The sequence below is a fragment of the Periplaneta americana genome, chromosome 17 (genome assembly GCF_040183065.1).
Source record: "Periplaneta americana isolate PAMFEO1 chromosome 17, P.americana_PAMFEO1_priV1, whole genome shotgun sequence".
Taxonomy (NCBI): Eukaryota; Metazoa; Arthropoda; class Insecta; order Blattodea; family Blattidae; genus Periplaneta; species Periplaneta americana.
Window position 1 is genome coordinate 61,571,639 of NC_091133.1, and position 23,167 is coordinate 61,594,805.

General features: G+C 33.8%; 3 protein-coding genes across 3 annotated transcripts in view; 1 reads left to right on the forward strand and 2 right to left on the reverse strand.

Moving 5' to 3' along the window:
• The window catches only part of LOC138693463 (probable cytochrome P450 49a1), a 53,797-nt gene extending 53,068 nt beyond the window's left edge, over positions 1-729 (reverse strand). Inside the window, exon 1 of the mRNA XM_069817446.1 lies at positions 180-729. Within this exon, the coding sequence (XP_069673547.1) occupies positions 180-372 (193 nt within the window). The 5' untranslated portion in view covers positions 373-729. The remainder of the gene's footprint in view (positions 1-179) is intronic.
• LOC138693464 (zwei Ig domain protein zig-8-like) overlaps positions 1-23,167 on the forward strand; it is a 1,129,977-nt gene that overhangs the window by 90,088 nt on the left and 1,016,722 nt on the right. The gene's annotated exons all lie outside the window — the stretch shown is intronic.
• LOC138692999 (probable cytochrome P450 301a1, mitochondrial) overlaps positions 3,515-23,167 on the reverse strand; it is a 67,349-nt gene continuing 47,696 nt past the window's right edge. Inside the window, exons 7-11 of the mRNA XM_069816493.1 lie at positions 21,817-21,979; positions 16,442-16,611; positions 13,706-13,784; positions 10,729-10,941; positions 3,515-9,726 (exon numbers count right to left, since the gene is read on the reverse strand). Coding sequence (XP_069672594.1) covers positions 9,613-9,726; positions 10,729-10,941; positions 13,706-13,784; positions 16,442-16,611; positions 21,817-21,979 — 739 coding nt within the window. The 3' untranslated portion in view covers positions 3,515-9,612. The remainder of the gene's footprint in view (positions 9,727-10,728; positions 10,942-13,705; positions 13,785-16,441; positions 16,612-21,816; positions 21,980-23,167) is intronic.

Here is a 23,167-nt window from a genome sequence, read left to right on the forward strand (position 1 = left end):
TACTATTTTTAATGCCTATATGCCTGTTTATTTTAACCAAAATAATGCCTATACATCCGGGCTCTAATTATAGTTAATAAAATGCTAATAATATTGGTAAATTTTTCTAGAAATAATTGCAGTTACCAATTACAGCAATGCTTTTATTCCCAACGACACTCACACGTTCATTCTCTTACCTATGTGCGGCATGAACCTCCACGAATTTCCAATAAGTGGCAGAGCTTTTGGTCCAGGGATGTGCTTGAATGGTCTGGCCGCTGTCCACTCATCTTCCACCGCTTCAGCAGCAATTGTACTACGGGCTGCAGTTTGTAATAAAGCTGAAGCGTAGGGACAGCACACCCTACCGATGTAGGAGAATCGTAACATTTCAGTTCCCCCTTTAGCAGCAGATTAATTGTCTTGTATCGTGGATTCGTTGCGAAATTTCATCAAATTTGAACACAGGCAGAGTAATTGAAGGAAGTTGGGACCCGTGTACTGTATACTGAATGGTAATTTACAAGTAGGTTATGTAGTTGTGTGCTCCTGTAAACAATACACTTGAATGTGAGAGCGGGAAGGATAACAGAAAGGATTCGTTTTATATGGAAATGGCTTCCAAAGCAGCAGCAGTACTAAGAGAACACTGGTGTATCTGTGTGTGTATTGATTTAGACCTGCACCACTGAACCACACTTTAGCACCGCGCTGATGAAATAATAGGACCAAATCTTCCAACTTATATTCGGCTCGGTCAATTGGTTCAATTACGCTCTCCCTCCCTTCGAGAGGTAACGTCATATCCATCCGCAAGACGTATCAATTGACCTTGACCGGTTAAAGGATCATATAATATTACTAAGTACATATAGACTAAATTGCGTAACAGAGCCTACTGCTCCTCAATTAATAATAAGATAGCCTACAAGCTGCCAAAACAGTCTTATCACTTGAAGCTTATCAGGAAACATACTCTGAAAACTGACAAAGTAATACAATGTAATAAATTGTCAAGTATTGTTTGGATTGGTGTGTAAATATTTTTTAGCAGATTTCATCTCCCACTTCTTCGACTGTTCGTGTTTATTTTAACTGTGTAAGTGACAAGATTATAACCAAGTATTTACGTCAATAGTGCGTTAAGTTTGCAAGGGATTAATGGTTCTTTTCCCCAACTATATACAATTTCTTGAACCCTATTTTACCCGAAATTACATTAGGGTTATAGTTATAAACTCATACTTACTTATTTATTTACTTACTTACTGGCTTTTAAGGAACCCGTAGGTTCATTGCCGCCCCAACATAAGCCCGCCATTGGTCCCTATCCTGAGCAAGATTAATCCAGTCTCTACCATCATATCCCACCTCCCTCAAATCCATTTTAATATTAGCTTCCCATCTACGTCTCGGCCTCCCGAAAGGTCTTTTTCCCTCCAGCCTCCCAACTAACACTCTATATGCATTTCTGGATTCACCTATACGTGCCACATGCCCTGCCCATCTCAATCTTCTGGATTTAATGTTCCTAATTATGTCAGATGAAGAATACAATGCGTGTAGTTCTGTGTTGTGTAACTTTCTCCTTTCTCCTGTAACTTCATCCCTCTTAGGTCCAAAATATTTTCCTAAGCACCTTATTTTCAAACACCCTTAACCTATGTTCCTCTCTCAAAGTGAGAGTCCAAGTTTCACAACCATAAAGAACAACCGGTAATATAACTGTTTTATAAATTCTAACTTTCAGATCTTTTGACAGCAGACTGGATGATAAAAGCTTCTCAACCGAATAATAACAGGCGTTTCCCATATTTATTCTGTGTTTAATTTCCTCCCGAGTATCATTTATATTTGTTACTGTTGCTCCCAGGTATTTGAATTTTTCCACCTCTTCAAAGGAAAAATGTTCAATTTTTATATTTCTATTTCGTACAATATTCTCGTCATGAGACATAACCATAGACTTTGTCTTTTCGGGATTTACTTCCAAACCTATCTCTTTACTTGCTTCAAATAAAATTTCCGTATTTTCCCTAATCGTTTGTGTATTTTCTCCTAACATATTCACGTCATCTGCATAGACAAGCAGCTGATGTAACCCGTTCGGTTATAGACTGGTAGGCCTAGTTTATATTATTACAAGGAGAATACATTTGACGTGGGTAAACAAGTCTTGATACTTGAAATCAACACATATCTACTGTATTAATTTGAATTAATTACAAGTTCTTAAATATATTTACATATAAAATTAAAACACTGTTCATAACAGCATGTTTTTCTGAACACATTGAATAATGATTTTTCGTATATTACATTACAAAAATGTAAATACATCTTCTGTTTTCGAATGCTTGACAATGAAAGAAAAGGTGGTCCACAGTTTTCTGTTTCTCACAGATACATAAGTAGCCATTTTTCTTATGTAATTTAAATCGTTCTAAATAAAACCCAAATTTCCCACGACCCGACCCACCGTGACTCCATGCGCTCCTAACTTGATGGTTTACTTAATAAAACCCCTCTGCCTGCGTTATCTGTATATCTACCTACCTGTATAGCACTCCGTCCGAGTCGAGGCTGTGGTCAGACGTGGGTCTGAATCCCTCTTGGGTCGATTATTTGGTTCGTTTCTTTATCGAGGTTTTCCCCCCGGCGAAAGTCTGTTAATTTATGCTGAACCCTCGGTTTTATCTCTTTATCACCATCTTCAACAAGCCACCGGTGTGGCTCAGTCGGTTAAGGCTCTTACCTGCCGGTCTGAAGTTTCGTTCGGGCGCGAGTTCGATCCCCGCTTGGGTTGATTACTTGTTTGGGTTTTTCCGAGGTTTTCCCGATCGTAATGTGAATGCAAGTTAATCTATGGCGAAACCTCGGTCTCATCTCGCCAAATATCATCTCGCTATCACCAATCTCATTGACGCTAAATAACCTAGTTGATACAGCGTCGTTAAATAACCAACTAAAAAACATCTCCAGCGATGCTAGATAATCTTGGAGTTCACATGGCTTCGCCAAATGTATTATTTAAAATCTACTTTTGTATATTTGTGCTAATGGTAGTTTTTTTCTTTTTCTACGTCCATTTTAGCTTCGTAATATTTTCCTACTCTTTGATGGTTAACTCCGTAAAGCTTAGGTCGTTAACCTCATTTCATGAATTGGCTCTTCATTGATTTGTGGGTGAATTCTACTTCCTTTCCATGAGGGTTTGTGGGAACTAATTTCGATTGTCTGTTTGCACTCTTCTTTCCGCGCGGTATTGCGGATTTTCCTGAGGCATCAAGGCTTTGTATCCGTACTTCATTATTCATGAATATTCTCAAAAACATGAAGCTGAACACAACGGAATTTACTGAAATATTGGTTTGTATTTATTTAGGCCTATATGTTATAAAAACAAAAGATATTAATTATTCGAGATTTTATTTAAGATTGAAAATTTGTGAATAAAGTTAGAATAGGACTCAGGAATTTCAGGAACTGTGATTTGTTTTTAACACAAATACTGTTCAGACCAGGGAATGATAAATTAACAATAAAACATATAATCTCTTGGATTACCTAAGCGTACAAAATCTTTATTTAGTTTACAAACTGTTTTTTTTTTTTTTTTAACCTTTGTAACTATTTCACAATTTAACTGCTTGATAACAAATTCATAATCTGTTTTATATATAACATTATACAGTAAAAATGATGTTAACTAATCACTATATTAATTGTAATTATATTACTTACATGTCTATTCTAGGAGCTTCTTGAATTAGTATCAGAACCTTAGTATAAATCTTCTTTAATGTACATCCAATGATTACGATATGTCATTAAGACAGAGTTAAATAACTTTAATATTTCTGAGTTTGTCACTTATTTTCCTTTATTAAACGAATGTCATATTTATTAATTATTAATTATTTATTAATTATTTAAAAATAGCGTGTAAGAGGGCCTTAGACTAGAAATATTTAGCTTAAATGTAGCTCTGTTTATAAGTATGCATAAGGGTGTAATTATTTGACTTATTTGAATTGTTGTATCAGTGAAGCGAGGTGAGTCAGTGAAGTTATGGTTTTACAGTGCAGTGAATAGTTCCGATCAGTGATAATTTATAGCGTCAATGAAATGTGTTCTATAGTGTCAGTGAAATGTGTCCTAAAGTGTCAGTGAAATGCGTCATAGTGCCACTACAGTGAGTGAGATGAGAGTAAAGTGAAAGACTATTGAAACTTATGTAGGGCCTGTACATATGTAGGTTGTATTGTAAAATTAGGTATTTTATTTATGTTTTATTATTTATTGTAATTATTGTGTTAAATTGTATTGTGTATTCTTAGTGTATTGTGTATATAATTGTATTGTGTATTGTATAATTATATTGTGTAGTGTAAATTTTATTGTGTATTGTAATTTTATTGTGTATTGTTTATATTGTGTATACCACTGCCACAGGGTGCTTGCCCACTTGCAGTGTAAATAAATACATATACTATATAGTCTATGTAGCTGTAATAGCCTCTTATGCTGCGCTACACTAACAACTACCTTCGTGAATTTCTTGTTCCTTTCAAGTAAATTATATATAATACACTGGATATATTAACAAGAATTATATAATATAATGTAACAATGTTTCTAATAACAAGTAAAAACTCCGGACTATAATTTTTGGATTTAGAACACAATACATTTTTAAAGATCCATATTATTTTGTACTTGTCATACAATAAAAAATCCTGCAAGTTAAAAAATATATTGATTAGTGCATAAAAATAAAAATATTAATAGTCACAATATAATAATAATAATAATAATAATAATAATAATAATAATAATGTATCTAGTTATTATACAGAATGGAAGGGAACCGATGCACAAAAATTTAAGAGGTGATTCTGTATGTTAAATACAACAAAATTTTATTACACTGTTCTTTCGATGAAGCACCGTTAAGCAGAAAAAAATAGTCTTTGTCCAATGTTTGCAGCGCTCTATTGCGGTATTGGTCCGAGAGAAATGACTGATTACTTTGTAAGCATATAGGTAATAATAATCTGAACAGGTAATGTCTTAAATCTTTTTTTTACAAATCAAACTGTTTAGCCATAAATTTAAATTGAATAATTGCAAAAATCGTTAAAATAAATGTTGGAACACAGATCACTGTCGCGTCACCGATTGAATACAGCAGAGGGTGAGGGGAAGGTAAGGAGTGCAGGCCGCACTTGCTCTCAATAGCCGTGATGTTGTCAAATGCTTTATAGAAACGTAACGATTTTCTATAGAACGGTGAATGTTAGAGAAAAAACTTATTTAGATTTTTAAAATCTATTCTCATGATCTATTACCAGTTTCATTTTGATGGAGAAGTTACCATACACCCTGTATTACAATCTATACGGTCTTTTACGACACTTGGTATGAGGCTGTATTTTCCCTAGATATATTACGAGCCTGTTGCAGGAGAAGTCCAGTGATGGTGATGTACCTTTATTCTTCTGGAATTTCATATTTTCCCTAAGGATTTGATATTTTTGGTTCCAATATTGAGGCGCTGGAAACTCGTCTACGCTCTTTTCCCGTCTTCTACCATGTTAAAGAACATTGCATTGTCCATGGTCACGACATGAATGTGGAATTAGGACTTGCCAACAAAGATGCTGCTTTTCATACAGATGGTTTTTCTCAGAATTTCCAGGAGAAACATAAGCATCATGAATCTCTTGAGACCACATTGACATTTTACAGAAACCATTAAAAAGTAATATGGTTATCGATAACTAAGTTATATATGCATAGAAAAAAATGCTCAATTATTTAGAAAATTTTGTTTTCATATGAGGAAGAAAAACATATTAGCCATATTTTATACATCTACTACGTATTTGAAAATGTCATGCATAATAAACAAGCATTTAAAAAGTAGGATTCTCTAAAGAAAGCCAGATTAAAACAATCTATATAATATTTATGTTGTCTATCGACTGAGAGAAACAGACTATATCAAATAATTTTATTAGTGTAGAAGTTTATATACTATTATTTGCGAATTCAGGGGATTATTAACGACGTTCTGTTTACAAATTCAGTCTTCTGGGCATGAAATATAATACGAAAATTTTAACATCAAAGCCATCAAAGTCGTGAAGTTTAAAGGGGAGGATTCCGTTCCTAATGAAGTAGATATATGATGAAAAACCATTGCAGATACTCCTATATACTGCACATTAATTCTGTTATTGACTTAAATGTGGAAATGAATATATCACAAAAAATCTAAACTACTAGAACAAAGAGGATTGCTAATCAAGATTTGATACCCTTTATAGTACAAAAACATACAAGAACGAAAGCACAACACGTTGTAAATATTTTGCAAGAATCAAAACTTATTTGAACCAATAATGAACCAGTGACATTTCACATCGCTAAAATGTTAACATGCCCTGCCTATGCATACAATACAGTGAATACACCTATCTTGAAAGCTCAAAAATTACCGACCAAGCATTAGATCTTTGAGAAGACCTATGAAGTACGGGCAGAAGTACCAGATATAAATGTGCTAAGATGGAAATAATGATGAAAATGCAGCAGGGATGAGACAATATTAGCTCCCAATCACGGTAGAAGAGCTCGACCTTGATCACGGGCGCATAGCGCATCCACTGTAACGTAGACAACAGGGATGTACATGCACATGCAGCGAATAAAGGCAGCAATTATTATAATAACGTGTGTTACTAAATTTCTGGCTATGTAATAGGGCTAATTATTCAGTTATTTAATATACATGTACATATATATAAACAAATCGCAATGGGAAGGGTGTTATAGGAACAAAAGGAGAAAGAGGAAAAGTTAATTGTATGTAAACCATTTTATTGTTAAAAGCAATTATTTATTGTGTAAATACTTTACTTCATTGGTTAGGAGAAACTAATAGGGTCTACCTGCTCGACGTGTGTGATCTCTAAGTACTTTTGAGTATCTGTTGAAAAAATAATAACGCCAATATTGATTGTATTATTGTGAAAATGTAGTCCTTACTCTCCAGTCGTGATTATGTAATGAGGTTTCTTAGAGTGATTTGTGAGATGCACGTAACACAAAAAAAAAAAAAAACAAATTGATTAAATTAAGATATTGAGAGCCATCGTAATTTTTGGGGTCAATCATTTAATGGGATATGTATGACTTTTAAAACTTCCACACTTTTCAGCTAAATATTTGTGAAATTTAAACTATATAAACAGATCTATAATAATATCTGTACAAAATTTGGTTCAATTAGGTCTAATAGTTTTGAAATTATATTTTTAAGTATATTTTATATTGACGTTACTAAAAAAAGCTCCTTGCATCAAAGTTTTCAAAATGTTTACTTCATATTTGCTCAAAATCTTGAAAATAGTTATTGGAATAAAAGTGAATTGGCTTTTTGAGCTTAGTAATAGTATAAGTTAAAGTGCAATCAAAGATAAAATATTATTTCTAAATTAAAGAAACACGTAGTCTAATAAAAGTTAATATCCAGACACAAGCAACAAATAAAACATCAACAATACATTTAAAATAAAGAAATAAAAGGAATCTAGATACAATCTACTGACCCAAATGTAAATTAATTTATCTTCGATGTCAATTCCGAAATCAATTTATTTCTCTCTTCTCCTGAATAATGCCTATATTTTTTTTTCTTTAATGTTGCGTCTCATAATGCCGTTTTATGTTGCTTTTTTTGCAAATGATATTTTTTTTACACAAACACTGGACTTCATCACCATGTACGAAGCATAAATATTGTATCTTCCACTCTTCCTGAAACTTTATTGTATGAGCGCTTTTGTTCCGTCATGATGCGCTGTGTTCTAAGATCTGTACATCCTTTAGCAATGTTTACAGGTAAACGAGCTCCGCGCGCGCGCTGCGGGCAGAAAATAACTCTCGCCCGCAAATATTAGTCACCATCGCGAGACTGTTATACAGGGTGTAAACGACATCAAATGCCAAAAAATACTGGTGGTAGAGCATGAATAACTGAAGAAAAAAGTGAAATATTGTTTTATTGTAACTATCATAGTTTTCCCAGAAAAAAAAAGTGTTTTATAAGTCTAACGTTTTTGGAAAAGAGAATATGCAGTCATTATCTACGCTACTTTGCCCGGTATGCACGCTGAAGCAGTCGTTTGTAACTCTGTTGTGTATTGGTGTGTGTTGGGTGCAAGGTCATTGACAGTAATATTCACGTTCAGGCGAAATGTAAACAAATAATGAAACTACTTTCAGTCTTGAAAACATGGTATTTTACAGATTAAAAATAAAATTATAAGATAAAATTTCACTAGATATGTTGTTCAGTAGGCTGATATGTACTGTCTACATAATTTTGACAGTTTATATCGTTTACACTACGTATACTCTGCAACAGATCTATACAACATCACACTACTATTTCTATAGGAAAATATATAATTATAATTATACAAAATTTAAGAGAAATGTAAGCAGAATTGGAAAACTATTGGGAATATCTGATATGGAAGATGTAACATTAAATTAAATTACTTCGAACTCTGAAACAGCATGTTACTTCGCGGTTGGAATAATCGTGAACGTCGGATTCATTATTTTTACAATAAATTCAGTGCAAATATGGAATATACACACACTTACAGGTGTACTTAGTAATAGTAATAATAATAATAATAATAATAATAATAATAGTAATAATAATAATAATAATAATAATAAATATTAAGTGGCATTAACCTGAATTGAAGCCTTAAGTAAGAATTACAATAATCTCAAGACAAGGCGGGAAAAACACGTTTCATGTCCACTTTAGGTGCAAAAGATGATGTCATCTAGTGGCTTTGCATGAATAAGTACTGTCACGTGCCTAATGCACGAAACCGAAAAACGATCCAAGTCGGACGTAAAGCCAGTTTGAAAATTTCACCACAGGGAAAAGAACTTTTCATTTCCACTTAATAAAGGCTCAACATAAAACATTCTTCCCGCTTCGTCTTTATCTGTTATATACAGGTATTAATCAATGTTCCTATCGATATTCCGCTAATAGTTGCATACTCAGGGTGCGAATCAAGATTTCTGATTGGGGGGGGGGCATAGAATCCTAGATAGAGAATACCGTACATAAAATTATTATTATTATCCTCATTCGATACGGCTCAACGCTTGGTTGCACTGAGTCGCTTGTCTTGCATCTTGATTATAAGGATAATTATATCCATGCGCAGGCTTAAGATGAGGTGTGTAATTCCTAAGTTATTGATTGTTATCAGCTTGATGGTGATGATAATACATCAGTATTATTTTCTTTTCTTACTTTGTACTGTACTTTATAAAGTATACTCGTATTAAAACAATTATATTTTGTGAGGGGGATAGAAGTTATCCCTGGCAGGGATGTTACTATGAATTTATGAGAGGGGGATAACTTACCAACAGGGGGGAAATCCCCCTCATCCTCCCCGTTAATTCGCACACTGTGCATACTAGATATTCCAAACCAGAAGTCTTCAGTACACGAGTAGTTACCATGTTCTTCAACTGATTCGTTGACCAACCAAGCATGATGTGAAACCAATTAATTACTTTGTTTTATGTCGTTCTGTCCACCATTTTAAATCTGAGAGGTGAAACTGGTGTATATAGAAGTTTGCTCTCAAATTTCATATCGCCATATTCGTATTCGATCTTAAAGTTGCGAATTATCTGTAAACAAATTTCACGCTTCATGTATAAACTTGTAGTAACAGTAGTAGTAGTAGTAGTGGTAGTGGTAGTGGCAGTGGCAGTGGCAGTAGCGGTAGTAGTAGTAGCAGTAGCGGTAGCGGTAGTAGTAGCAGTAGCGGTGGTAGTAGTAGTAGTAGTAGTAGTAGTAGTAGTAGTAGTAGTAGTAGTAGTAGCGGTAGTAGTAGTAGTAGATTCTTAGGATTCTTCTAATGAGACTCTCAATTATTTAATCAACATAATATATTCACAAGTAAAAATAAAAATTAGTGGTATAGTCAACACGGTGGAAGACGACCATATAGAGAATATCATAAACATTAAAATGGGAGCACCATTCGTACCCTTGGATAAGATACGAGTAGATGACTCTAAACTTCTTTTCTGGGGACGCAACCTGATTCAAGGGATTGAGAATCACGAGAAGTAGGTATTATTTAACTTATACAAAGTGAACGCATTGAAAAAGAAACATGGAATTTTTTTATGCTTTATAGTGTTAGTTGGGAGGCCGGAGGGAAGAAGACCTTTGGGGAGGCCAAGACGTAGATGGGAAGATAATATTAAAATGGATTTGTGGGCGGTGGGATATGATTATAGAGACTGGATTAATCTTGCTCACGATAGGGACCGATGGCGGGCTTATGTGAGGGCGGCAATGAACCTCCTTAAAAGTATAGGCCTATATCTGTAGTGCTCGGGAAAAGTGACACAAGTCAGTTTCCACAAACCTTTTTTGATAATCTGACAACTTGCGGAACATCTGTTCGCTTGGAAAAAAATACATAGGTATTCTTTCCATTACAATAATTGATACAGAAAAAAATCAAATCGACATAAACCAGTGTAAGTTGTCAATAAATTATCAAAAAAGGTTTGTGATAACTGACTTACGTCACTTCTCCCAAGCACTGCAGATATATAAGTCCAGCTTGCTTTCCTTCTGATGTAGCCTATCTAATGTAGAACTATTTCGCGCCTCACCTTCGCTATGACTGTTTCCATTTCGAGATCAGCAAACCGTCGACCAAGGCACATCCTCGGACCAAACCCGAAGGGCAAGTACACAAAGGGATGAGTCATCTTTTTATCTGCAAATTCGTCATTCTTTAGCCATCGTTCTGGTATGTACTTATCCGCCTGTGGGAAATACTTCTCCATGTTACTCAAAAGGATAAGAGGAATAACGGCGTCCACCTTTAAAAAGATAAAACAAAAATGATAAGGTGTTATTCTTTGACAAAATTTAAAATTCATTAAATGTATTATTAAATTATTCATTAATATGTTCGTTCATTTATTTACATGTGATATGGTTATTAAATTATGCAGGAATTTACAGATTTAATTTAAACAATATTTTTAATAAATTGATACGCTCATGTGGATGACATTTTGGGCTCCGAAAAATACATTTGAAGTCAAGAAAACATTCGTATGGACGAATGTAAAATATTTGTACTTGTCTGTATGAATATGGCTGCCATAGCCACCACAGCTGGCTACTGTTGCAGTTTTATAGCATAAGTTAAATTTTTACGTCGTTATTTAACAACGCTGTATCAACTACAAGGTTATTTAGCGTCGATGGAATTTATTGATTGATTGATTTATTTATTTATTTATTTATTCATTCATTCATTGATTCATTTATTCATTCATTTATTTATTTATTCATTCATTCATTCATTCATGAGGCCTTCTCATCCACACCACCAGAAGTAAAATACATATTGAAACAATGACAAAAATAGGAAAGTCATACTTAAATATAAAAATAATTTTCATGCACACTAACAAAATTATATTGGCTAAAATGAGATATTACTACACATGATACATAATTAAGTTATTTACAATTCATATCCTAATTCTACTTTATGATAGGCCTAAGTGTAAATTGATATACACACAGAATAACTTATAAAAATCGGCTAACACTCACAAATCAATTTCATGTAAAAGTATGTAATTCTTAATTCTTAATTTAAATTGATTAAATTGTTTAATTGGTGATAACCAGATGATATTTGGCGAGATGAGGCCGAGGATTCGCCATAGATTACCTGACATTTGTCTTGCGGTTGGGGAAAACCTGGAAAGAACCTAATCAGGTAATCAGCCCAAGCGGGAATCGAACCCGCTCCCGAGCGTAACTCCGGATCGGCTGGCAAGAGCCTCAACCGACTGAGTTACGCCGGTGGCAGCAGAAGTTACATCTAGCCCTCTCTCCACTAGTATTATTTACCTCGATAACCACACAGATACCAATAGTTATTGCTTTTTTAATCATACGAGTATAACGACGGAGATACAGGGACATCACTTTATTTTTACCAACATTTTTAACATTAACCTGGCTATACTCGGAAACACTGTTGCCCCCTTCCATTACAGGAGTTTGATGTTGCTAGTGCAATATGTAAACAAATCATTTTACTAGGTATAGGAGGAGAGAAAAGTAGTGTATCCATTTATGTTGTAGGGAAATACGATATTACGATTTTCAGTTTGATCATCACTTTTACGGAATTTATCAAAATACAGTAGAGTAGTAACATTTTTTTCAAAAACTCAACTTTTCAGGCGGCTATGTTCGTTATGTAATGCCTACTTTATTTAGCATATTAATTATTGATGTTATCATACAATATAGAGAGTGCATTTAAATTGAGGGAGTCATAAGTAAAGGGCTGTAAGTGCACTTTAGTTACTTTTGAGAAAATGGGGTTTAAATATTTAAGCTTTCGCATAATCAGTGAAATTTTTTATTTAAATTTTAATGTGTGATGCGATTAAAATATCCCTTTGCCACTAAAATTTTAGATACTTTTGCTTACACTGGATACACTTAACTCATGTTATTACAAATGTCACTAGCATTCCTTTGCTTCTAGCCACCTCAATTCAAAAAAAAGCCAATCTGAATTTTTAAACAAGTTGCTGAAAATGGTTGCCGTTCATTACAATGCAGGCTTCAATTCAGTACGAATATTATTAAAAACATTTTGAAGCATATTCTCTGAAATTGAATTTATCGTTTCTTGAATATAATTTTTAGTGCGATATTATTAATATAGGTTCTTTCTTCTATAGAAAACGCAATCATATTTATGAAACACTATGCACTGCAGTGTTTACTTCACTGCTTGAAGACTTCGAATGCAACAGCGGCCGTAAGTTTGTGTGTCTGACGGGAGCAAGGACATTAGTGAAGGGGTGAGAGTGAAGTACATTCAGAAATGCAGGTACAATAAAAATGCAAGTAAAAATAAAATGATGTCCCTGTAGAAGTGTTCATGTACACTATGGTTTATTACACGGTTCTTTCTTACCTATCAGCCGTATTACTACTGAAAATTTCTGCAACCAAAAATAACTATAAATAACTAAAGTCCACACCTGTGGAGTAACGGTTAGAGCGTCTGGCCGCGAAACCAGGTGACCCTGGTTCGAGTCCCGGTTGGGGCAAGTTACCTGGTTGGGTCTTTTCCGGGGTTTTCCCTCAATCCAATATGAGCAAATGCTGGGTAACTATCAGTGCTGGACCCCGGACTCATTTCACCGGCATTATCATCTTCATCTCATTCAGACGCTAATTAACCTAAGTTGTTGATAAAGCGTCGTAAAATAACTTACTAAAAAAATAAGTAACTAAAAAATCACTAACAAAATACTAGTGGAGACATCTATGAACGATAATAGATACTGAACTTGAAGTCACCTCAACTGTCGGTTACAAGCGCTGATAAATCTAAATTTAATTTTTCGTAAACTCATGACAATATTATCAGTGCAGTTAAATTTATAGAGCAGTTAAGTCACACTGAGATGTTTACCGGAAAACGGCATAAGTAGTGAACTTGCAAACATTTATATGGTTAAGTATTCTTTGTACCTTGTGGCAGCTCATAAATGGTGAGAAGATTTCTAAATTATTATAATATTAGTCTTTACTTACCCCTTTATGCACACGATAATTAGATAGAACTATATCTTTGGGAAGTTTTCTGTGCAGTCCTATAGCAACAGGAGTAATCCTAGAATACAAATTTTCATATCATCAGAATTTATCGTCAAAAATTAAAATAACATTGCTTGTTACAGAAATTCTTACATTATAAGAATGCAGAATTTGATATAACTCGACGGAAATAATATTGATGTGAAGTGCAATAACTAAAAACAATCCTGTAAAACTTGTAACAGTGTAGACAAAGTCAAGATTGCATGTATTTAGGCTATTTCAAGGAAAATATTGCTGCATTACTAGGAAGTATTTTATTCTAAACTAAAAGCAATCTTAGAAACTTAGAAGCCGTGCAGATAGAATTCGTAAGTTCACTGTTATTGTTCAGAAGACTGGACCACTAGAAATAACATGATACGAGAAATAAATTAAAATGTTGAAATATAGTGAAGACGATGTAACTTAGCAAAGAAATTGTTTATTGTTAGTAAAATAACATGCACAAAAATACAATCTTAGTTCTTCCCTGAAGGAGTAAAAACTCGTGCTTAGGGAGATATCTAAACACAAAGATAAACACAAACAAAGATAATTATTTGACACAAACTGATTCAAGAAAAAAAAATACAAGAATAAATTAAATTTAAAAATACAATTTCAATTTTAACAATTTAAGTCATACAAATACATATACATATTAAATCAATATATATTATTTAAAAATTAAATTCCTGACGCTATTTTTTAATTTCTGATACTAAAATTTTCCATATTTGGGTATTTATCAATTATTTTATTGTATAACCTTGGACCAAAGTAGGTACCATGGACACAACTTTTAAAATGTATGCACATAATTATAATCTAAAAGTTAGTCTCCGTTACAGATCGACAGGTGGAAAAATCTCTGAACTGCTTAGACCAGGCATTTCTAACTGCTGGCTCTGTGACGTCACACTTCTCTATTCTCGTACTCTTCGAAAGGGGACACATACATAGATGAAAGAGCAAAGTAAGAGGAGAGGCAGTGGAAGGGCTAGAGATGTTTAAATAGTGGAGACATAACATTACTCTCCCTTACGTGCTCTACCAGGTCTGCTCCAAGAGGAGAAAAGCGCTCCGACGTCACAGGTTCAGCAGTTGGAAATGTCTGTCTTAAACGGAGATGACTTGGAGAATTATCTTGATTGTTACATTTTTACTACTTCATACTACTTTTCACCAATAAAACGGTACGAAATGACGTGTTTCAAGCATCCATGGCTGCTTATCCCACAATTTTTATCACCATCCTAGCGTTTATTTTTTCACCTCCCTAGTATTATTTCTTATTTCTTTGCCAGCATTGTACTTTCAATAATTGTATCTTTAAAAATAATTCATGCTTATTTCGTCATCATGATTTAAAACTTTTCTATCGTTTATCTTGTTTATATTATTTACATTATCTTATAGCTTTTGCTGTATGAAATTATGGATAGTCACGTATCAGAGATAGTTTAATATTATTGATAATTGAAGTGGAATGCAACTGTTTTAATAAAAATGAAACTGAATCAACAAAGCCTTCTTCACTACAGTTCAATGAAGATTTTATTGTTGGCACAACTGGTAACAAGAGAACAGCTCATCACAATACATTAATGCCGTCTAGAAGAATATTTGTAATGATGAGATGGCACAATTATACATTTGAAGACAGTTTAGTATTTTCGTAAGTCAATATTTTATTGTATTAGAGTACTTTATTTCTTATAATCTGTATATACTTTCTTCTAACCGTCATTAAATTCCAATCGCGTTTTGATTTTCTCTAGATAAATCAAAACCACTAGTGAGATTACTGTAGATAAAATACATTTTTACAACTGATCCGTATTTTATCATTATAATGATAATAATAGTGATTAGGTTGATTATATATACAACTTGCGTCTTTGAGTTTAACACTACGGTTTGATATACATTTTTATGAGAGAATTATACAGTACATAATAAAGAAATTTAAGATTACATGTAAAATGGAAAGAATAGCATTGGTCTCAAAATATGGTACTTCATTTATTTTCTCTGCAGATGCGCCAATCCTTGTCCACTCCGAGTAGTCCTTTTTCTAATGTTCATAATTGTATTCAGAATGAGAAGTACTATGTTAAAATTGTTAAGTAGACTAGAATTTATTTATTTTTCATATAGCCAACAGGTTGAGGTGACGTTTCTAACGGGTGTGCCCTTGGAATAAGGTTTCGCTTAGTACGGCGCCGTTCGGAAAGTTACATGGACAAGTAAATAGGGCAATTAGCGGTGATTCAGCATATCAGCTTTCGGCAGTAAAATCTTGCGACTTATACATTACATTATAGATGTAATTTACTGGCTTACCTTATAAGAGTGCTCGAACTGTTTACCATCCTGTCTAATGCACATTTCACATCTATTGAAAAGTTTTCTAGAGACATGAATAATTAGTTTAATTCGATTTTTGAACGACTATTATAGTTTTCGTTTTAACAATTTAGTGATCGCATTCCAAGTTGATGTCTTGATTATAAGTGCCTGTTGACTAATTTTCTTAAGGATTTCATGATAGACTGTTTCAACCTATGACTGCTTTCGAGTTTCAGTTCGATTTAAGGTCGATATTATTCAAATCGGCTTCACAGAGAGCTATTACCTGGAAGCCAGATTTACAATGTATAAGACAGTTTCTATGGCCATTTTTCTTACCTCATGCATTCCTTTATGCAGGCTTTGAGATATTTTAGTTCATTTAAAATGTCATACGTAATTGGTTGTGTTTTATCCGGTAAGACTCGATGAATTTCCTGGAATAACTTTTCTTGTTTATCTTGGTTTTTCGCCAAGTAGTATAATGTTTCTGCAGTTGTATATGAGGTCTGGAACAAATATGTCACAATTAAAATTTTCCCTGTGATGTATCATTAAAATATTAGGAAAAAGAGCACTATTTTAACTTCATTGATTTTCTAATGACACAGTTTTCAAGATATTAGATTCAAGCAAAGGAAGGTTTTGTAATATACGCTATAGGTCATCAACATGATTTTGATGCCCACAGCGGTCGCTCGAGTTGCTCTGAAAATCACGTGTATCTTGCAACTGGCTTGCTATGCCTGCCCAAAACAAAAGTTGTCAAACTGTTGACCTCTTCGTAGTCAATACAGTGATATCATTGCACTGAGATTTTATTTTCCTTCTGTTGCCAGTTTCTCCCCTCCCCGTGTGTAATTGTCATTTATATCAAAGTTATAATGTCCAGTTTAATGTAACCTGCATAAATCCCCATAGGATTTCTTTTCCTATGAAGAATGCAAAGTAGATCTTCTGTTTAGTGTCGTATATTGGTACACAAAATGGATGATATTCAGGCAAGACAAAGTAGTATGACAAACCACTGTTCACCCACCTAATTTTCATATAGATGACGCTTACTAGATTTGCTATGCAGGTCACGTGATCCCCTGCAATTGGCTAGTGTTTCCTTGCTCAAAGCAGTAGTTCGTAAGCTCTCTAACTTCTTGTGGTCAAAATAGTGATCTAGTTTTATTAGATTCTGTTACCAGTTTCCTTTTATGTTACCTTTTGTTCGTGTGGACCCTTCATATATCCTATATCAAAGTTAAAATCCTCAATAAAACAATACTCGAATAGGATCATCTATAAGTAAAACGGACACGTAATATATTCTTTAGTTTTATAAGAACCGATTTGAATAGCAAATAAATAAATTAAGAAATAAATAAAATAAAGAAAATGTATAGTGTGTTTTCGAACTCTACCGACAAACATCAAGGGGATTTTCTGAGGAGGTATTTGAACATTTTGAGATAAGGAATCAATGGCCACCGGAACTATGTTTTGGAGTTATAGGAGTTCATTAGTTGGTAAATAAAATTCTATCTACGACTACGTCATCACTAGCTCGTGTTATTCCGCCTCTTTCATGCTCTGGATATAAATACGTTCTACTCATATGTCAGTGCCAGCCAGATCACCTGATCTTATATCTACTAACTTTTTTGTGTGGACATGAAAAGTATAGTGTACAGACCGCCTGTGGAAGATGGATTAGGTCTTGTTGCTCGCATTATTGTCGCCTGTTATGAGATATGCACTACCCCTGAAATGCTAAAGCGGGTACGTCTGTCTGTGGTGCAGTGATTGAGAATTTATCTTGGCGTCCATGAACTAAATTTAAAAATATTCTACAATTCATGTACCTCATGATAACTAAATTGATTCTGAAAATTGTTATCTTACTCGTCTTCCATATGACCCACCACGTGTCTTGTCCGATAATTTATGAAGGAAGCTTTATTGTCCATGGATCACCTTTCTCAAAATATCCAGATTCATCCTTCGAACAACCCGTTAAACATTATCGGCAGAGTTCAGAAATACACTGTATAAAGAAATATTCTTGATGAAATGTGACAAGGACGAGAAGAAATAAACAATAATAGAAACGAAATAATAAAACTTAAAAATTGAGGAGAAATTAAATGTGGAGAAAAGAAGTGCGTACGGGAAATAGAAAGGGGAAGTGAAGGTAAACAATTAAACATAATCGAATGAAGAAATGGAAAAATTGGAGATAGTAAAGGGAAGAAAGAGGCTAGAGAAGAAGAACAGAATAGTTTGAGAGAAAATTGCGTGTAAAAAAAGAAAACAAAAGTTTATTATTCTTTTGTAATTAACTTATTCAACATCCCTCTTAAATCAGAGAGATTGTTCGGATTCGATGAGATGGATGTTATGGCGATAATATAAAAGAACTTAATATAGACCTAACCAATGTAATAGAATCGAACTTCGGTTCTTCTCTTGAGAAAGCAATAATTAGACATTTTTCGTCCACTACAACTTTATAAGCTTAATAAGAAGCCAGCTGTCGTAGTTGTCGCCATCATTACTAATAGCATCACAAACATCAGTAAATTGTTAGGCAACCTCATCTTATACTTTCACTCGATATATTCTCTGTTACCTTTCACTCAATCTTTGCTTCAGAAAATGATTTTTATTTCATCTTGAATATCATCCAGCGGAAGTTTCCTTGACTACTATCTCCATAGCAACATAATTTCCGTTTCTCGTCTGAGAATTTGTATATTATTGTTGACGTAAGTTTGAAGCCGACATCCTTTCTCTTCTGTACGACAGAACGTTAGTATGAATGTCTGAATGTATTTACGGATTAGTCCATGAATTCAATTCAATTTATTAGGTCATTAGACATACAGTAATAGGCTTCGTCACAGATACATTTGAAAAAAAAAAACAAATATAATTGAAACAGTAAAATTTAATTAAAACAATGAAACTACTAAATATTTATAAAACTATCAAAATTGATTAAAAAACTTCACCCTAAATGTATTAATTGTAACTAGATTTAATTAAATATACTTATTACAATCAATTACTTGCGAATTTGTGTTAAAACTCGCTAACAAATTAAAAATATTTAATAACTAATTATAAAATCTAGTTTTAAAGGTATTGATTGTTAACTTACGATATTAACAAGGAAACTTATTATACAGTATACATAATTTCAAACCCATAACAGAAAAGTTTGTGTTACTCTTATGTAATCTACAGCATGGAATATTAATTTGTTTACTGTTTCTAATTCCATGTTCATGTATATAAGCCACTAATGAGTAATTGTCGATATTATGTCGAGTGTAAAGTACTAGATCATATATATATATATATATATATATATATATATATATATATATATATATGTGTGTGTGTAATATCTGTGATTGTCTGAAAAGTGATCAACAATGTTCAAGATAGTTTCATTTACATGAAATTCTAATGGCTTTCTTTCGCAAAATCAAGACACTTCTAATTTTGGTACTCGCTTTAGTTAACTAATGCCATCTACATTCCGGGTACGATTCCAAAACGTTCTCCGAAAATGTTTTAAAGAAGTTTCTGAATGATTTTCTGAGCTCATCTCAGTATTCAATGACATTCTCGTTGAACCTGAATCCAAGCTTAGTAATTATTTCTCAGCGTAGCTCAGGAGTTAGCGAACTTAGCTCGTACACCGAGGCTTCGCTCTTGTAGAGTTCAAGTCCTGCTGATTACTTTCTTATGGTCTTTCAGAGTTTTCCAAGCTGAAAGTGGAATGTTAGGTAATTCTTTCGTGAATCTTCGGGCTCACCTAGCCAAATATCATCTTCCTATCAACCTCGCAGTTGATATAACGTCTTAATTCAGCTATTCAAAAATATATTCTACCGTCCTTACTTCAAGCCGATCATTGAAACATACTGTAGATCTATGTAAGAACGCTTTCATCCTACACTTATGAACCACTTTATCTAGCTAGCCATCTGTAGCCTACCGTCCACACAGCCATTTGTACATCTACTGTCCAGTCAGCCGTCCGTCATCCATCCATCCATCCATCCATCAATCCATCCGCTTATCTAACCACTCATTCTTCCGTCCACTCATAAATTCATTCGTTCGTCCTTCTCCCAGCTTATCCATCGATCCATCCATCCATCCATCCATCTATAAATATATCCACCCACTCACTCACACACTCATCTACCCACTCCAGGGATCTATTCATCTATCCATTCATCAAATCATCCTTCCGCTTGTCCAGTCATCCACGTTTCCGTCCACTCACTAAGCCATTCAATTCTTCGTCTGTCATACCCATCCATCCACTCACTCATTTTTTCATTATGCTTACTGACCTAAGCGTTACTTCGGTGCAGAGACTACAACGTGTTCATAATATGTGCGTCCGTTTCGTCTGCAATATTCGCCGGGCTGATCACGCAACACCATCCCTCGAAATGTTGTCCTGGCTCCGTCTAGAACATCGTAGGAAAATCCACTGTCTTTCCTTTCTCTTTCACATAATGCATTTCTCCACTCCTGTCTATCTTGCGTCTCGTTTTCAAAATTTATCCACCCATCATAACCTAGACACACGATCACAACACTCCTCAATATTATCCATTCCCTCCCACCGAACATCCTCATATTCATCTTCTTTCACTGTGGCTGTTCCTCGACTTTGGAATTCCCTACCGAGTAATGTCAGGGACTGTCAGACATCAAATCAATTTAAGAATAGGCTAACGAGATATTTTTCTAACAATTATTGTCAACAATAATAGCTGTTTCAGGTTTCTCAATGTTTAATGGTTATATATATCACAGATAAATATCTAAATTATCTCATTATTATTATTATTATTATTATTATTATTACTATTATTATTATTATTACTACTACTATTATTATTATTACCATTATTATTATTATTATTATTATTATTATTATTATTATTAATCGTTATTATTATAACTATTTGTTACCAGTGTTTATTATTGTCACACTAACATTAGTTATCCAATTTTCATTATTTACTTTTATGTTGTTTTATGATCTAGATATTAATGTAATAACTATGTAAGCAAATGTATTTAATTAGAATTAGAGTCTGGCTGGGCGGAAGAGAAGGCCTATTGGCCTTAGCTCTGCCAGATTAAATAAATAAATAATAATAATAATAATAATAATAATAATTATTATTATTATTATTATTATTATTATTATTATTATTATGTATTCGTTGATCTGCCAGATCTATTCATCCACCCACTTACCCACTAATTCAGGCATTTATTCATCCACTCATGAAGCCATTTAATCGTTCATATGTTAGTTCAATTCTTCCATCCATTCAATCACCTCTCATCTAGACATCTTTATTCATCCATCCACTTATGAAACCATTCATTCGTCTCTGTCAGCTTATCCAGCCAGCCATCCATCCATCCAGCCAGCCAACTAGACAGACAACAATCCATTTTTTTCTTTTCGTTTCTTTTCTACCTTTCATGAGCGTTTCAAAATGTTTTTCAATTTTAATTTTGGAGAATGTCAAATAATTTATTTCATTAAAATTTCGAGTAGTACGGACTAATTAGTATTGGAATTTACCATATTACACGTGTTTTTACTCTAATACTGCTAACACCCGCATTGATATTCGTCGCAAACACCAAGTAGTATTTCCATTAAATTTAATACTCACAGACTCTATTCCCGCTACCATCATGTCTTGGGCCATTACCACCGCGTATAGCGGGTTTGAGTCTTGCGATAGTAATCGTTGGAGCACCGTAGTTTCCTTCTCGCTGTCTTCAGACGTCTCTTTCATTCTCTGTAGAGCCTCGTTTATGTATTTCATAGAAATTCTGCATAATAGAAAAATTACATTTAATTGAATAATCATAAAACATTAATTTTATATGCATTACAATAATATTATTAAACTTTAAAACTACACCTGAAACATTTTGGGCACATGAAACATTTCATAATGGAACGCAATACTTTCCATCTGTTTCCATTATCGAAAAACTTGACAACTACTTAGACTGATCTCGGATTCATTGATACTGATTTAGACTTTGTATATATTTAGCATGTTGGTGGATTCCTTCATATAGAGTAGGTTTGTGAAATACTCTGACGAACATTTTGAGGAGATTATAGATGCAAAACCAATGAATAAAGTTCCTATATATGTCACAATTCGAAATGTTTCAGAACTATAGCTCTTGTAATGAGTGTTTAAGTCTTAGACTAGATATTATAAATACGATTTCGTCTTCTTAATACAGATTCTGTATTGATCATAGCACATGATTAAAAATCTCTACTGTTAAAAGAATTATTGCACATTCTTTAAAAATACGCTTTTATTAAGTTTCGATATGACTCATAGAGATAACATATAAACAAAATATTTCAAGTGCCTCACAATAACTAGTCTAAAGCATTAGGATCCATTGAGGGAAGATATCAAGGCAAGGTCCACCGCGACCAATTCATCGCCCATGAAAAATATTTCTCATAATTGCGGAGTGTTTATCTCCCATTAAGGTCTGTCAGTCTATATACATAAACCATGTTCTCCACGTCTGCATTTCTGTAATCCATCCTGTTACAAAAAAAAACGGGAAAACAATTCGCAAGCCACTATGTACGAAGTCGCTAACAAATGAAGCTGGTTGGCGAAGAACTTTCTGCCTTTAAGAATTTAATCACTGCTTACTGATCACCTTTCGATGGTCTCCGAATAACAGTAGTAGCCATCGGCGTAACTCAATGGGCACAGACGTTTGCGTATTTATCCAGAGTTGCGATCGGGCGAATGTTCTCGCTTGGGCTGATTACCTGGTTGGGTTTTTTCCGAGGTTTTTCCAACCTTAGGGTGCATTTCAGGTAATCTATGGCGAATCCTAGACCTCATCTTGCCAAACCTCTCGCTATTACCAATTCCAGCGAAGCTAAATAATCGAGTAGTTGGTACAGCAACGTTAAATTATCAACTAAAAATAATAACACTGGCCATGTTAACAAGCGTCTGAAAGCTATAT